Source organism: Dendronephthya gigantea, unplaced genomic scaffold (assembly GCF_004324835.1).
Source record: "Dendronephthya gigantea isolate DGI-Jeju-01 unplaced genomic scaffold, DenGig_1.0 000458F, whole genome shotgun sequence".
Classification (NCBI taxonomy): Eukaryota; Metazoa; Cnidaria; class Anthozoa; order Malacalcyonacea; family Nephtheidae; genus Dendronephthya; species Dendronephthya gigantea.
Window position 1 is genome coordinate 39,200 of NW_021163468.1, and position 16,459 is coordinate 55,658.

General features: G+C 38.6%; 1 protein-coding gene across 1 annotated transcript; it reads right to left on the reverse strand.

The window, feature by feature from the left end:
- Positions 1-10,829: 10,829 nt before the first annotated feature.
- On the reverse strand, positions 10,830-13,431 carry LOC114543444. The gene has a single exon (XM_028562418.1). It carries the CDS (start codon positions 12,751-12,753, stop codon positions 10,840-10,842), a length of 1,914 nt encoding a protein of 637 aa, XP_028418219.1. The 5' UTR covers positions 12,754-13,431; the 3' UTR covers positions 10,830-10,839.
- Between the last annotated feature and the right edge of the window lie 3,028 nt (positions 13,432-16,459).

The window sequence follows — 16,459 nt, forward strand, 5'->3', positions numbered from 1 at the left end:
TATATCAATATTACACATCAAAGCGGCCTAATTCTTTGGATATTCCCAAAGCAAACGAAAACCGGTTGCGTGGTTTAGCTCACTATTCAGGATTATTTTGATATCTTTAGCGTCAAAATCAAGCCTTTAGAAGATTTTTGCCCATTTTTTATATAAACATACCTGATGAATGAATTATCGCATCACCGGAAAATATTTCACAATAAAAAATTTCGGGCCAAAAGCCGAAAATCTGACCTAGGTCCGATTCGAGCTTGCCTTAAGCACGTGATTAGCAATGATTATCGCTTAGAACTTATAAAATGCTCTTTCTTTGATTATTTTGCACATACTACACCAAGAATTACTCAGAATTAAAACAATGATAACATGTCAAATTCTAGACATTTTGAACAACAGAGACCAAAAAAGCGAAAAAATATGGAATTTCCAAATATATCTTGCAATGGGTGAGTAATTTCTGATAACAAAGCAAGCTATTATTTTAATTCTTGTTTTCACGTATAATACAATGCAGGTTATAACTATATGCTGGTTGGAATATACTATTCAAAGAATCGTTTTAACCGCTATCGTTTACTGGTATTCCGGGGTCTTTAGCCCAAATACTTGCTGAGATATTTAATGTTTTTCTTCTGTGCGACAATATTGTCAGGAGTAATAGCCTAATAGGACCAGACGGGAATTAGATATTATAGTACTTGTATATAATAATTGTAGGAAAAAATATTCCCTGTGATATATCTTCATAGGAAAAGTATCAAAACGGATTATTTTCAACATTAAAAAACCAAGTTATCTGATGATATCTGGTGATGGCAGGCATGACAGCATGGTTCTTAGTGCCAACTACTTCGCGCCACGTGTTATGCCTACACCTATTTTGCTGTACAGTTCCATCATTCATTTTACACTGATGTTATATAAAATTTTTTTTTATTCTCCCTTTCCTTTATGTAATTGCAGAACGAATATTCAATATATTAGTGTACCACATAAAAACTCATTATACAATGGCTATCGGACGTCTATTGCATCGGAGATACGACTTGTGGTAAGCCAAATTCAATGTTATTTCTTGCGATTTTTCTATGATGTCTTACATTGTTTTTTTGTAAAGATTCTTCAATGTTTTCTCAGTCTGCGAGCTGACAACGTCAAGGCCTTGTGCAAGACAAAAGTGGAAAAGTCAATTCACTTCGCATGTTAATTGTTCTGAAAGGAAACGTTGGTTAATTGATATGCAAGCATGTCAGCTATTCTGCTTCCAAAATTCCTTTTCTTGTTAGTGTAATACATTCTCATTTTTGTTTTAGTTCTGCAGAAGATAAGACAACCGGATTGTTTCACTGCCTTACAGCGGCGATGAATGTTATTCCTGTGTGCTTACAACAGGTAAACTTTTCTATCATAATATATCATCTGGCATTAAGTTTCGATTGAAGTTCAACTTTCTTCATTTTCTAGAAATTGGAATGGGAGTGTTGGATGTTGTTCTGAGAAACTTTCCGGAGCACTGCAAGATAAAACTTGATACATTCTCGAAAGCACTACTTACGTTCAATATGTACAGTGTTATCTAAATGGTAAGGATGTAAAGTTGTGCACTTTTCACACCAAAATCATGAACTAAAATTTTACTTTGCATTCAGGTTTGAAATTATGATTTTCTTCCTGGATTATTTCGTGTTCCTCATGATATGCGCCGACCTCATTTGTACGCTAGAATTTTTCCAGTACGGTTCTTATCATTCAGTTTTTTGCATCTATCATAATATCTTACCATAACTATACCAAAACCATACCATACCTAACCATAACCATACCACATCATATATATATCATATCATACAATCTATCATACCATAACTAACATACCAATCAAATACCATACGATAACCATATCATACCATACGTACATAACCATATAATCCCAAAATTATATCACACCATACCATACCATGACCAATCATACCATACGATAACCATCATACCATAATTATATCACCATATCATACCATAACCAATTTATACCATAATTATATCATACTATACTAATGATTTAATTGGATATTTTATTGTAACATGCAGGTATTAACAGAGCTGTGTACGTACCACATTTTTATTGGGCAAGATGAACAGGTAAGAACCTGCTTCACTTTATTTTCAGCGGTTGTCTGTTCTCGCTTAAACGTTGTTGTATATTTCGTCTAGTTTTGTCTGATGCGTACTTTGAGATTGGTTGGTTGCTCATTCCACGACGTTAAGCGTATATTGTCTCACCATATGTATGTTAGAAATGCCTTCAGTTATGCAAGTATGGCTACTTAAGATTGTCTGGAATTTGAGACGTTTTTTATGTCCATTAGCACTTGTAAAGAATGAAGTTGATTAAGTAATTGCAGCGTTTTAGAAGTTTATTACTTTGGAGATATTTGAAATCGTGCCTTGATATGGCTCAGTGAATTTACAGAATGTTTTTCAATAAACTCCAGCTTAAATGTACGTCTCTTGTTATGCGAGATACTCCTTCACAAGTATTGGGTAATATTTCTAAATTTTCTGTCCTTAGGCTGCTCCCAACATATCTGGAAAAGTTTACTAAACTTTCGCCAACGCCTCAAGTTTTCATACCACTGTTAGATTTCTCTCTGGTATGTTTCTTGAAGTTACTAATTAAGAATCTTTTATGAATATCAATGTACCCCCTAAGAGAGCTAGGTTGTATAAACACTCAATCGTATTCGACGAAAAGTTGCTAACATTCTTTTAAAACGTTTAAATAGCATTTCAAAGCTTCGTGATTAGTACAAAAACTTCACAGCGATCCATTTGAAACAAGTCATTGGAATATGTTTGCCTCACACAGCATCATCGAGGTTTGTTTAACGCGATAACATCTCAAACTTTTTATTATTGATTTTGTGAAATTGAATAAAATATAAACGAACTGATATGTTTCACCTTAGATACTCTCAATACACGGTAACTCTTGCTGATAATGTCATTTCATCCTGGTTTGTCAACTGTCCACTGTTGTTAAGAAAACAATTCGTGCCATTGATTACAAAAGTAAGTCCACATGTCATTCTATGGCCACGGAGATTGCTTGCTAAATTTTCAATAGATATTAAGAAGTGGTGTTTAAACTTTATACAGCTTAGGCAGTGTTGTTACATAAACTTGTCCATTTCATGTTACATAATTTTGCTTATATGCAAGCTCGTTTTCAATCATTTGTCCTTGTATTCCTTTAGAGTCTTAACAACGCAGATATATCTTCAGATGCTGCAAACCCATACCCTTAGTCACTAATCCCCCCACCAAATTCCATTCACTCCCAAACTCCCTTGAGAAATCAAAGGAAGACTCAAGCAACACACTTAGTTCAGAGATGATGGAAATCGTGGGTGATATGATGGTCAAATATACATTTTCTTTTATTTGACCCAACCAAAAAGGTCTGTATGTTGGTTTCGTATTTTTCTGCACTGTGTTTCAGGGAAGATGACTATTTTGTTGTTTTTATAGAACTGCAGTTGTTAATGACTCCTGCGCAATGGAGCGTCAAGAAGTTGGTTGCTTGGCAATGTGTTGATCACGGTTACAGTCAACAAGCGGGCAACTTCGAACATGTCATGCGCATATTGTTCGGCAGGAAAAGTGTTTGTGTGAGATGATTCACTGCAGAAGGGCACGGAGCCTGAGGTTTTAAAAGTTGAGCTTAAGAGAAACAAAAACGAGGCCTCAATTAGTCAGGTAAGGAAAATTCTTTCAGTATCATTGTTTAAATTGGCATACACTGTCTGCCCAGCGTATTCATGCTTAAACAACAAAATATATTTGCAAGAGCGACCAAGTTTTAATATTCTTCTAGTGAAAGCTCTTAGGAACGTATTTGACATTTCCATTGATAACGACAGTAATATCGTGTGTTTGAACGTTAAAGCTAAACTCAGGGATATTCTAAACAATACAAATCATGGCCCTAGAGTTATTTCCGATAAAAACCTGTCGAAGTTGGTTCGTCATATTGCAATGCATGTTAAATAAATTTGGTCAGTAACTTAGGGTAATTTAAATGTCCGGATGTGATATTGACGGTATACGAATGTTTTTCTTTTTAAGATTGCGTCAGTTATTCACCAAAATCAGAAGAAAACTACAGATACCTAGGCTGTAATTGGTTACAAAGAATACGTCAGATCAAGAGGATTCGAGCTAGAGTTTCTCATGCGGTACCGGAACAATGTAGGTCGCTAGACTTAAGGAAAGACGCTCGTAATATAATAGATTTTACAAAATATATCCTTTGGTAATTCTTATGAGTTGCAATAAAACCTTTACAACTGTTCATCCTTCACTGATGAGCTCAGAATGTTTCGTTATCACGTGGTCAATGCACGACTCTTGCCCTGGAGGAGGAACCCAATCCGGATATAAATGACTTTTTTATCTAAAGTACTTCACGGAAAGGCCTTCAGTTGAAATATGAAGAAAGTCGGGCTGATGTTTCAAAGATTTTATGACGCGAAGTTGAATCTTGGTTCATCGTTTCTTCAACGAAACGGGCACTGATAAGACTTCACAGATAAGATATCACAGTAGAAGCCAGTGCTCTTTCGCTGTAGCTTGCCTAGCGGCACAGAGGTCTCAACAGATGGTAGGAAATGACAACAGAGAGCGAACATGATAAAATTTTTATGAATAAAATTATTCCGAAAATAACAAAAAAGATCAACCTGGTTGGGTGACATCTAGAGGTCTAATTTTATTCTTTCTCCAACTATGAGATTTGATGTGAGCCTCATTTTTGTTTCTTCTGTCCATCTATTATTTCTTGAAAACAAATACCATGAAACATGGTTCAAAATATTGAGACATTTTATAAGCACGATGTTTGTAGAATACTTTGCAACGCTTAACAAAAATCCGTAACTGGTATTTTCAATTTGTGTTTATAGCTTCAATCTCGTTCTACTGCAGTTTCCGATAGCACAAATGAAAGGTAGGATACATTAATTGTAATTTAAATTTTAATCTAAATTTGATGAAGTATCGTATACCTCAAAACCTTCAACACCACTTTGCTGGTATTACTAAATGACGCTCAGAAAACTTCGAAACATTAATTTTGCACTTTAGCGAGTTTCGAATTATGGAGTTTTTTATTGCTGAGAGAAGAAGCACTGGCTGAAGCCGTTGCTAGATCATTCCTCATTTTTTTCATTTTCAGTAATAATCAGTATTATTCACTCGCATATATTTATGTATCTTTCTCTCTGTAGTGGCATTCGCAAGTAAGTGAAAGGAGTGAGCCGTTTGAACCCGTTCTTACTTACGGTCACTTATTGAAAATTACTAGCTATACTATTTACAAAAAGTGCTGAAAGACTTCTCTTTAGGCCTCGACTGAAAACCATTATTCCATTGCACTCTTTCATTCATCTCTAAAAAAAATCACTTTATATTTTGAAACATCTATGACATGAAGAGAAAGTGCAACATTTGGAGAGAAAAACTCACCAAGTGGAAAATTATCAAAGAAAGCCAAGTCAAACCTTCCCAACCTTAAAATTTGCAACCCGTCACCAGAGTTGTCGATGGGAATTAAAACATTTGTTGAAGTTTGCAAGTCGATTGTATTGCTACAAATATCACGAACATTTTTTTTTAATTTGTTTTTATTCTAATATCCATTCTACTTTACATATTTCAGTATAAAGTTGTTTTGTATTGACAAGCAATTGCTTTTGACTTACAGATGTGATTTACTACAATATTGAAAATGGCTTGATTGACGAAGGTGGACTTGGTGGAGTTGTTGAGGATTATGCCATTGCAATGGCGACATAATTGATGAAATCAATGGCGGAAAGAATTCTTTAGTCAACTAGAGTCGTGTTAGAGTACCATGTTTAGAAGGCGCTTGCGACGGACGACGAAAAACAGCGATTAAATTTGCAAAATATGGCTGAAATTGTGTTTTAGTGGGGGTTAAGTGAAATGAAATATGTCGTATCGCAACAAAACATCGTTATTTCTTTGGAAATTTATAATAAATATATTAAAAGCATTTTTTTCATCATATGGCGAACATTTTTAGAAAATAGAAAAAATTAGACTTTTCCGGGTGAATCAGTAATTTTATGCCTAATTAGCAGTTGACCTGGAATGGTAAACATAATTTGCTTGTAAAATATAAAACTGATGATAATTTCACCCTCCAGTGACCACCCCTAAAAGCAACCATTCTGAACCATATAAGCAATTCAGAAAGACTGTAGCTTTGATAATTCAGGATTTAGAGCTATGGCGGTTATGACCGCCATGGTCATTTTACCCGAAAACAATTGAGATAACCTGTTTTGCATGAAATGCACACAAACTCCTTTGCAGGGCCTTGACTAGTAAATATACCTGAGTTACACGGGCTGTTGATATCACAATTGTTTATCTCTTCACGCACTTGCAATAAATCACATCATTAGCAGGGGATGGGTTAACTTTGCAATTCCGGACTTGACTTGATATGTTCATATCAGAGAGATGTCGCTATTGGAGAGGTACATATTAAGACATGTTTACATTTTCAATTACTGCTGCCATCTTCTTTTGATATATGTGAACGAGTAGATAAGTTATGGATTTTTCTGATAACAGCACCGATTTCATGTATTGAAATGCAACGCTCAATACCCTACACACAACTAGTAGCGTAGTAAAATTCAAGAAAAATGGTACGATAATTTATTCAGCTTTAGAGAGATTACATGTTCTGACGTTTTGGGTTCATTACGAGAGCTGTTTGGCACTGCTACTTTAAACGCAAGTCGAACGGGAATTTCTTTAATATTTATTGAAAATATATTCTATAGAAAAGATTAAGTTTAACTATATATAAGTAAAAGGTATAAAGATACATGCATTCCAATCATTTTCTTAGTTCATACGATGAATCAAACTAAACTTAAACATTAACATAAACACTAATCACACTACAAACATACATGCAAACAGATAAAGTTCAGTACCTGAAGGGTGGATCCCCGTAGGACTTTGTCTAACACAACTATTTGTAAATCAACCGTTCGTTCTATCTCGTACTTCTCCTGACGCTTAACTGATTAGCAGTCACTCGTACAGTATCCTTTTATTAACTTAATAACTAACATAACTAGATATATTTATTACATTAAAATTAATTTGATTATGATGGAATGTTGTTGGCTATTCAAACCAACCCTCCGGGGCCACAGTTCGTGGATGCTCGTTCATGGGCTACTAGCTTCTATTAAAACACATAAACGTTGCACCGACCTTTTGTAATGACCATGCTGCGTTTTGACCAAAACATTCCTTACCACACCATCCTTTCCAGGGTAAACTTCTTCAACTCGGGCTAACTTCCATTTCCGCGCGCGGTGTCTCATAATCGACCATCAAGACCAAGTCGCCAATCTTCATCTGTCGTTCTTTTAATCGCCACTTTCCTCTTTTCTGCAACGTCGGGAGATACTCTCGAATAAATCTCTTCCAAAATTGCTGAACCAGGCTTTGGACAAACTCAAACCTTCGACTTAAGATTTCACTTCTTTCGAATGACCCGTGAGGAACGCTGTTCGATGCTCGACCGATGAGGAAATGGTTAGGGGTAAGGGGTTGTAAATCATTGGGATCGTTCGATGGGTATCCTAAGGGTCTTCCGTTGATCAACGACTTTACTTCGGCAAACACTGTGTTCATTTCGTTCCAAGATAACCGTTGGCTTCCGATCACCACTCGAATGGCACGTTTCACTTGTTTTATCAAGCTTTCATAAATTCCGCCTTGATGAGGGCTCCGGGGCGTGGTAAAAATCCAGCGAAGTTGATGTAGGGTTGCGAAATCTTCGAGCTTCTTTCGCAACTTTGTAAATAGCTCTCTTAATAATCTCTCTGTTCCAACAAACGACGTACCGTTATCGGAAATTATCGTGCTTGGCCAACCATGATGGGAAGCGAATCGTCTCATCGCGTGGAGAAAGGCTTCGGCTGACATACTCTCGACGATTTCTAAATGGATAGCCCGTACTGTAGCACAAGTGAAAATTGCACCCCAGGCTTTAACACTCTTGTTTCTCGAAACTTTAAGACTGAATGGACCGAACAGATCCACGCCATGCAGTTACTGTAAATGGTGGGGAAAATGGTTTCACTCGCTCTCGAGGAAGGTCTGCCATCAAGGTGGAGTGGGGTCGCTGACGAAACTTACGACATATCAAACAGTTCTTGATGATTTTCTTTACCATACGCCGTCCGCCAATAATCCAATACTCACGTCTACTTTCAGAAAGGCTTCTTTCACAGCCAGCGTGGCAAACTTTCTCGTGGAATTCTTCCATTATTAACTTTGATACGTGGTGGTTTCCGGGTAACAGGATGGGATGTGTTTGATCATAGGGAAGGGAAGCTCTCTTGAGGCGTCCACCAACTCGGATGATGTCGTTCTCGACGAAGGGTACAAGATCCTTGCAATGATTTTTCCAGTCGACTATCGTGCTCTGTGCTCTTCGAATCCAGAATTCTTTGGCCTCGTTTAATTCACCAGGTTGAAGAGGACCCAACTCTATCCTCGACTTATCTTGTACACTGACTCGAGCGTTACGACCAAAACGGATACAATAAGCCGTAATTCTGACTAACCGTTGCCAATTTGAATACTTCTTTGGATCAATACATGGGGTTTCGGGATTGACACTGCCCACAATTTTGGGTTTCTTTCTTTCTGTGTCATTCTCTGTATCAGTTTCCACGCTCTCGTTTGGCCATTCACTTTCTGGCAACTTAAGGAATTTCGGTCCTTGAAACCATCGACCAGGCATGTCTTTGACTTTTATTCCTCGGCTTAGATCATCTGCCGAGTTCAAGGCGGAAGGAACATGTTGCCAATGACTTGACTCCCACGTTGACTGTATCTCAGCTACACGAACGCCCACGAACGCTTTCAACATTGTAGAATCGGACTGCAATCAATGCAAAACTATCTTTGAATCGGACCACAGCTTAACCACTTCTGGCTTCGTCTTAAACTCGTTGTAAATGGTAGTTGCCAATCTCGAAGCAACCAATGATGCCATAAGTTCTAATCGTGGAATAGTTGCCTGACGTAAAGGGGCAACTCTAACTCTCGAGGCGATTAGACTCACTTTAGGACCTTTGGAAGTAGGCCAGAGAAGATAAGCTACTGCTCCATAAGCTGTAGCACTTGCGTCGGCGAAAACGTGCAATTCGGATGGTCCACAAATCTAGCGAGGACGTAAACAACGTGGGATTGCAATCTCATTTAACTCTTCCAGCTCTCTGAAAAGTTTGTACCACAAATCGCGCATTTCATCAGGCAATGGATCATCCCAGTCGTACTTCTTTGCCTTCCAAATTTCTTGGAGAGCAACTCTTGCCTTGATGGTTACCACGGAGGTCTAACCCAGAGGGTCAAACAGACGTGAAATTCTCGAAAGAACTGTTCGCTTTGTTAACGCTTCTTCGTCATTTATCTTCTTTACCGAGAAACTAAACTCATCCGACTGCGGATTCCAGTTGACTCCTAAGGTTTTGATTCCCTCTTCACCGTCAAGGTTAACTTCGTTTGTCGCTGTACTTCCTTTATTTAGCTCAATCTCGTCCTGCTTTGAATTCCTTTCTTCAGGACTTGAAACGTCCTTGTCTCTTTCGTCTTCACTTGGCGATGAAACGAACCATTCCTTTATTTTAAAGCTTCCTGTAGCCAACACACTGTCGACTTCGTTTATGCTTTTCTCTGCTTCGCTTTTTGAATTCGTTGAATTGATGAGATCATCCATGTATCGGTCACGTTTGAGAATCACAGCAGCTCGTGGATACTGAGACTCGTCTTCATTCGCAATTCTGATCATAACAAAGCTTGCCATGTCAGGTGATGGTTTGTCTCCAAACGTAACTCTTTGAAGCGCATAAACCTTTGGATCGCGACTTTCATCCAAATCTCTTCATAAATAACGATGGACCAGCGTGTCTTCTTTTGGAAGGAGGATTTGCAAATACATTTTCGAAATATCTCCGACGAGACCAACGAGATCTTCTCTAAAGCGTAATAACACTCCAAGCAGATTTCCAATTAGGCAGGGACCTTTGTAAAGGAACGAATTCAACGACACACCATGATATTGACAAGCAGGGTCAAATACGACTCTCAAGGGGTACTCTTTTTCTCCGGTCGATAAACTCCGTGATGAGGCAGGTAATACTCCGGTTTATCTTTGTCTTCGACTTCTTCTTTCGATAACTGACGCGACCAACCATTTCTCTCGTATTCGTTCATGACTTCATGGTACAAACGAGCTTTATCACCGTTCTTTCGCAAACTTCTTTCCAGCGAATGCAACCTTTTCTCGGCAAGAACATAGTTATTGGGTAGAAAACCCTTATCTTTCTTCCAAGGAAGACCAATTTCGTATCTTTCTCCCCTTTTCTTACAGGAATTCTCCATTAACTCGATCGCCTTTCTATCTTCAATTGACATAGCTGATTCGGGACATTGATACTGAGGGGCTTGAATACCGAGGGTTTCGAACTCGTAGAATTTTTCAAGATTAACAGGTTGGACCAGACGTACTGAGTATATGTTGGATGTCTTCTTTGAACTATCAGCACCAATGACAAACCAGCCAACCTTTGTTCGTTTCGCGACAGGCTCAAACTGACGACCTTGACGCACTTCATCTTCTGCGTGTAAATGACTGTACTGGACTCCCAAGATAAGATCGATTGGACCAGCTTTATGCGCAAATTCGACGTCTCGAAGATGGGTGAACGACTTCAGCTACGACCGATCCAAACGTGGAACACTTAGAACAGTTCTCGCAATCTCATGGGCTTCAATTTTATGCTCTTCAGAACCGTTTAGTGCTGAGATGGAAAATGACACTCTTCTGCTTTCTGGCTCGTCGACTTTCTCTCCTCCAACTACAGCTAGACTTATCTTCTCTCGTTTTCCTTGCAAGCCAAGAGATCGTGCAAAATCCTTTCTTATAACCGTTGTACCCGCCCCGCTATCCATGAGTACATTTCCTTCGCGTGTTCGACCGTTTGGCGCTTTAAAACAAACTCTGACGACTGGTAGAATGCTTCCTCTGTCTAATATAGATGACATAGCTCCCATCGTCCCAGGTTCTTCGTGCAACAGTTGGTGGTGCATACGGGTGCATCCGTCTTTCTCACATCTTTTCTTAGATCTACACTCCTTCGACGTATGTCCTTTGTTTAAACACGAGAAGCACAATCTTGCATTCTTCGCTAAGGTCAAGCGTTCTGGAACCGTGGAATCAGCTAGGGTGGGACACTCTACGACTTTGTGATCTCCATCACACACGAAGCATTTCAAGGTTTTTTGTGCTGAATGTATGCCATTTCTGTCCTTTCCATCGCCTCTTCGCGTGTCGTACTTGGGGGGTCTTAGCGTTACGTCGCCAAAATCAGGATCAAACTCCGCCTTAACTTGTTTTCTGAGGAAGGTGGCTATATCGTTAATCGTTGGGGCTCGCTGCTTGTCTCTAATCTCTATAACAACGCCTTTCCATTTTTGGATGAGATAATCCGGTAATCTCATTACTATCTTTCGCAAATTATCACTCGCGTTTACGTCAGCGAAGTACTTGACTTGATGCATCGTCGCCACGCAATTAACTAAATCGATCGAAAGTTCTCGAAGCGCATTCCTGTCATTCCTTTGGATTTTATCACCTTTGGTAAGCCGATTTACCAAACAACGTGCATTTGTGCTTGGCTGTCCGAACTGTTCCTTTAAAATCTTTAATGCCGTTGCATACATAACGCCCTTGGAACCAACACCTGAGATCGCGCGTTCTGCGTCTCCAGTAACATGCATTTTTAGCTGAATCATTCGCCTATCGTCTGTCAAATGTGGTTTGTCGTGAATATGGATTTTGAACCGGTCTATGAAATCAGCATAGACAAGCGCGTTGCCGCTAAATTTAGGAAGTTTGATGGTCGGTATATCCCTACTGGCTTCTAATTTATAAAGTGCATCAGCTATTGACACGGCTTGTGACACTTCAGGCAATACGGTTTCCTTAAACTCTGTCAAATCGTCTATCCATGCATCAAAGGGACGGGAACTTGTTGTAGATGGCGCTGGGTTTGGATTTAAACTAACTCGTGTTGAAATGGGGCAAACTGGGGGGGTTTCGTTTACTGGGGAGGATTCGTTTGCTTGTGGAACTACATTTTCTTGTGGGGATTCATTCACTTGTGGGATTATATTTACTTCGTTTGCTGGAATGTTGTCCGTATTTGTAGACCGAGTTTCAGGCTCTTCAAGAGGCGGCATATCTTGCATACTTTGCATATTTTCCGTGGTACTTGGGATTTGGGATGCCCCCGGCATTGAAAGTGTACTAAGATACAGTTCAATTTCTTCTTCTATCGAATAAACGTCATTCGTTAATTCATTTTCCCATTTATCTAGTGCTGCTGTTTGCGTTTCGTCTGCGAAATCGTACAATTGCGTGTGCAAATCGCGTGCCTTTCCAAAATCGCATCTCAGTTCCCTTATCTCCTTATCAAATCGTTTTTTGTTCTCACTGTTCTGTTGAATGTACTCCTTAATACGTTTTATGGAACGGGTTATCCTGGCTCTTAACTGCTTTCGCTTAGTTTTAATTGTACTCTGAAGTTCAGGGGTTTCGGCTACAGAGGCTGATTCTGAGTCCGACATTTCGTAATAACTCTCTGATTCTCAAATTACTTGTACCAAACACTCTCTTTGCCTACTAAACGGCACACATATCCTTCAGAAGTTGTTTGGCACTGCTACTTTAAACGCAAGTCGAACGGGAATTTCTTTAATATTTATTGAAAATATATTCTATAGAAAAGATTAAGTTTAACTATATATAAGTAAAAGGTATAAAGATACATGCATTCCAATCATTTTCTTAGTTCATACGATGAATCAAACTAAACTTAAACATTAACATAAACACTAATCACACTACAAACATACATGCAAACAGATAAAGTTCAGTACCTGAAGGGTGGATCCCCGTAGGACTTTGTCTAACACAACTATTTGTAAATCAACCGTTCGTTCTATCTCGTACTTCTCCTGACGCTTAACTGATTAGCAGTCACTCGTACAGTATCCTTTTATTAACTTAATAACTAACATAACTAGATATATTTATTACATTAAAATTAATTTGATTATGATGGAATGTTGTTGGCTATTCAAACCAAGAGCTAAATCCCAACAAGGCTACAGGACCCGATATTATACCTCCTATTGCTTAACGAAAGATAGCAGAAGAAGTCTCTACTATGCTTAATGCTAGCCTCCTCCGCAAGCATATCTTATGTATTAATATTAGGCATTTATATTTCGCTTGGGTTAGCTGTGTCGGGGAAGGCGAGGAAAAAGTGGGAGAGATCAGCAATTTTTTTTCTCGCTCCCCGACAAAGCTAACCAAAGCCAATTATAAATGCCTAATATAAATACATAAGAGATGCCTGCGGAGGAGGCAAGCTTAATGCATTATACAATAAAGTAATCCGACATGGAGTGTGACCGTTGGACTGGAAACGGGATGAATGGATTTCAGTGCACAAAAAGGGCGATCGCCTTTCCAAAACCAATTAGAGCACCGGTTACCATACTGATAACCGTTGACAAAATTTTCGAGCATCTTCTTTGAAAGCAATTGAGTGAACTGACGGAAAAGATCTTTGACAACTTTAATTGGTAAAATACGGAAATATAGCCATGCCAAATTGCCATATTTTGTATTTCGCGCGGAAATTGAGTAACTAATTTAGTTACAAACTTCCAGCCGTAAGATTCCGGCTTTTCTCTATCCTTGTTTTAACGATTCCGGCTTTCCTCGTTCCTTGTTTTAAAGATCCGGCTCATTCCCACGGCTCTTCCCATTCTTTGTTTTTAAGATTCCGGCTTTTCTCATTCCTTGATTTAAAGATTCCGGCTTTTCCCTTTCCTTGTTTTAAAGATTCTGGCTTTTCCTATTCCTTGTTTTATCGTCCCCCGTTCCCTTCCTCGATTCCCCGTAACTGGTTTTAAGGCTAGTTTCCACTCAGGAAAATCTCCTTTGGATCGGAATGGACAGTAAAATTTCTTTTGTCGCTGAGTTCTCAGGCGGCGTTTATACAAAAGAAACTTTTCCGTCCCCTCCGATCCAAAGGAGAATTTTCCTGAGTGGAAACTAGCCTTTAAAGATAGCCCTTTTCCGCCCCTCCCTTGCATATGAACTAACCGCTAATTAAAAATTTTTGCGCTGTCACATGACCAGCCTTAACCAGGGTTTTCGCCGCAGCGTGGGTCGTGGAGCGTAGGTAGAATAGCCTGGCCTGCGAAGTTGGAATATGTCAATGTACACACACACCCGAATTACGAAAATTGCACTTGTCAGCAAATCGTCACAAAGGTTTAGTAAAATGTCACGTACCCTCAATATTCCATTATGAATAGGAAAGTTTACTTGAACGAGATCCGCATGTCTTCGGTTATTTGATACAAAAATCAATTCATATGAAGAAACATTGGCGTTGAATTAAAATCGTATCATCATGCACATGGGATAGAAACTTCGTCATAATTATTAATTCGTTTTTTGGCTTCACCGAAAAAATAAGCCTGGAAAAATTTGGCATAAAACGATAGACAAAAACATGATTATCTTTAATTTAATTTCAAGATCAAAGAACGTTTTTTGGATCAATATTTAAATATAAGTTACGCTTGTGTTCCTTACAACGGAAACAAGACCACGTGAATGAAACAGCTCACAAATTTTATAAATCTAGCAACATCTATTGTTTGCTTTACTTTAGTTTATTGAAAGGTTCCTGTTACTGTTTCAGGAAAGTAGCGGTAGTATATTTACTGTGTTTTAGGCAGAAAATGGTTGTTTATAACAATTGAGTCTCATCATAGGTAAGTGAAGTTTCCTTCTCTTACAACAACAATAGGGCCATTATGGGATACCAGATATGGATACTGCACATCGACAACTTTACAAAAGAAGATAAGAGTTTCCAGCTTCCCGCCTGCTTCAGGGTAGCGCAGAAAGAAATAGGAATTTTTTCCCCTACCACGGTTAGAACCAATATTTTACAAATAACCTAGTGAAATGCCACTCTGACAACTTTATGATGGTCTGGGACTTTTATTGTTGTCTTCAGATTTCCTTCCTTGGTGTATATTTGAACTGCCGTATGATCGTTTGTTGGTATCATGATTTCATTCTGCTGGGAAATACTCAATGAAAATGCCTCACTTGAGTCGTTGTCAAATTTGTATTTCAATTGACACATCTTGTTACAAACATACACATCAGGCCTCTGTGTTGGATGATGATGATATCATCGTCTTTGCATATTGCGATTCTAACTACAGAAGATATTTTGTCCTCGAGCAAATCTAATTTGTCTTCTGCTTTTACATTGTAATTCTCGTTCAATATCGTCAACAGGAATCTTCACCAGTATGTTTTTAGCACGTAAACATTGTTATTGATATCAACAGAAAGGGCCATTAAAATATTGCCTGTAAATTCAGGTAATTCAATCCGTTTAATTTTTCCTTCCTCCTGGATAATCATAATTTTCTCATAAGGCGGAGTACGAGGGAAAGTAAGAACACCCCCTGACTGTTCACAGCATATAGAGAAGCTCTTTTTTTTCATGAAGGGTCTGTTCGTTTGGAGGATGAGGCAATTCCTCTTTTATAGAATTTCTTGCTGAAATTTCGTGCCAGCTTATTATTGGATGAAAACTGCGAGTGGGAAGTTCAATCGTTGGCATGCAGGCGGACACTTCAAATGAACATTTATTACTGAATTTGCAAACATATTGAAACAACACATAGTTGATTAACATAACCGACAGACGTTCTCCACCCGTTGAGTTTTATTCAACAACGATTTGACTCCATCGTTCAAAGACACTGAGAATATCTCTTGAATCAGTTGAATGGCTTGTAAGCTATGCAGCTTCTTCCAAAACGATAAACATTCGGTGATTGCGGTCTCAGGATAATCGAGATGTTCCACTATTTTTGAAACTATTCGTAGCTTCGCTGCAAAAAATTCGATCTTCGATACTAAATGCCTCATTCCAGAAAGCAGTGGTTGCTGCCTTGCGCGCTTCCTCGAATCGTTTTCTCGCAGTTTCTAACTCTCTGTCCGAGTTGATTTTAAGCTTTTTCCTGGCTGGAGGAAGCTCTATTGCTTGGTTAAGATACCAGACAGAATAACGCTCGAAAGTTCACCTGGTTCGTCGTGAGTTTCGCTCTCTTTCTACTAAAGATTTGATTTATCGAGAGAAACACTGAGTAACTCTATTCCTTCTTCTAGAAAATTATAACTGGCGAGTGAAGTTGATCTAGAAAGGCCATCGATTTTAGACTTGAT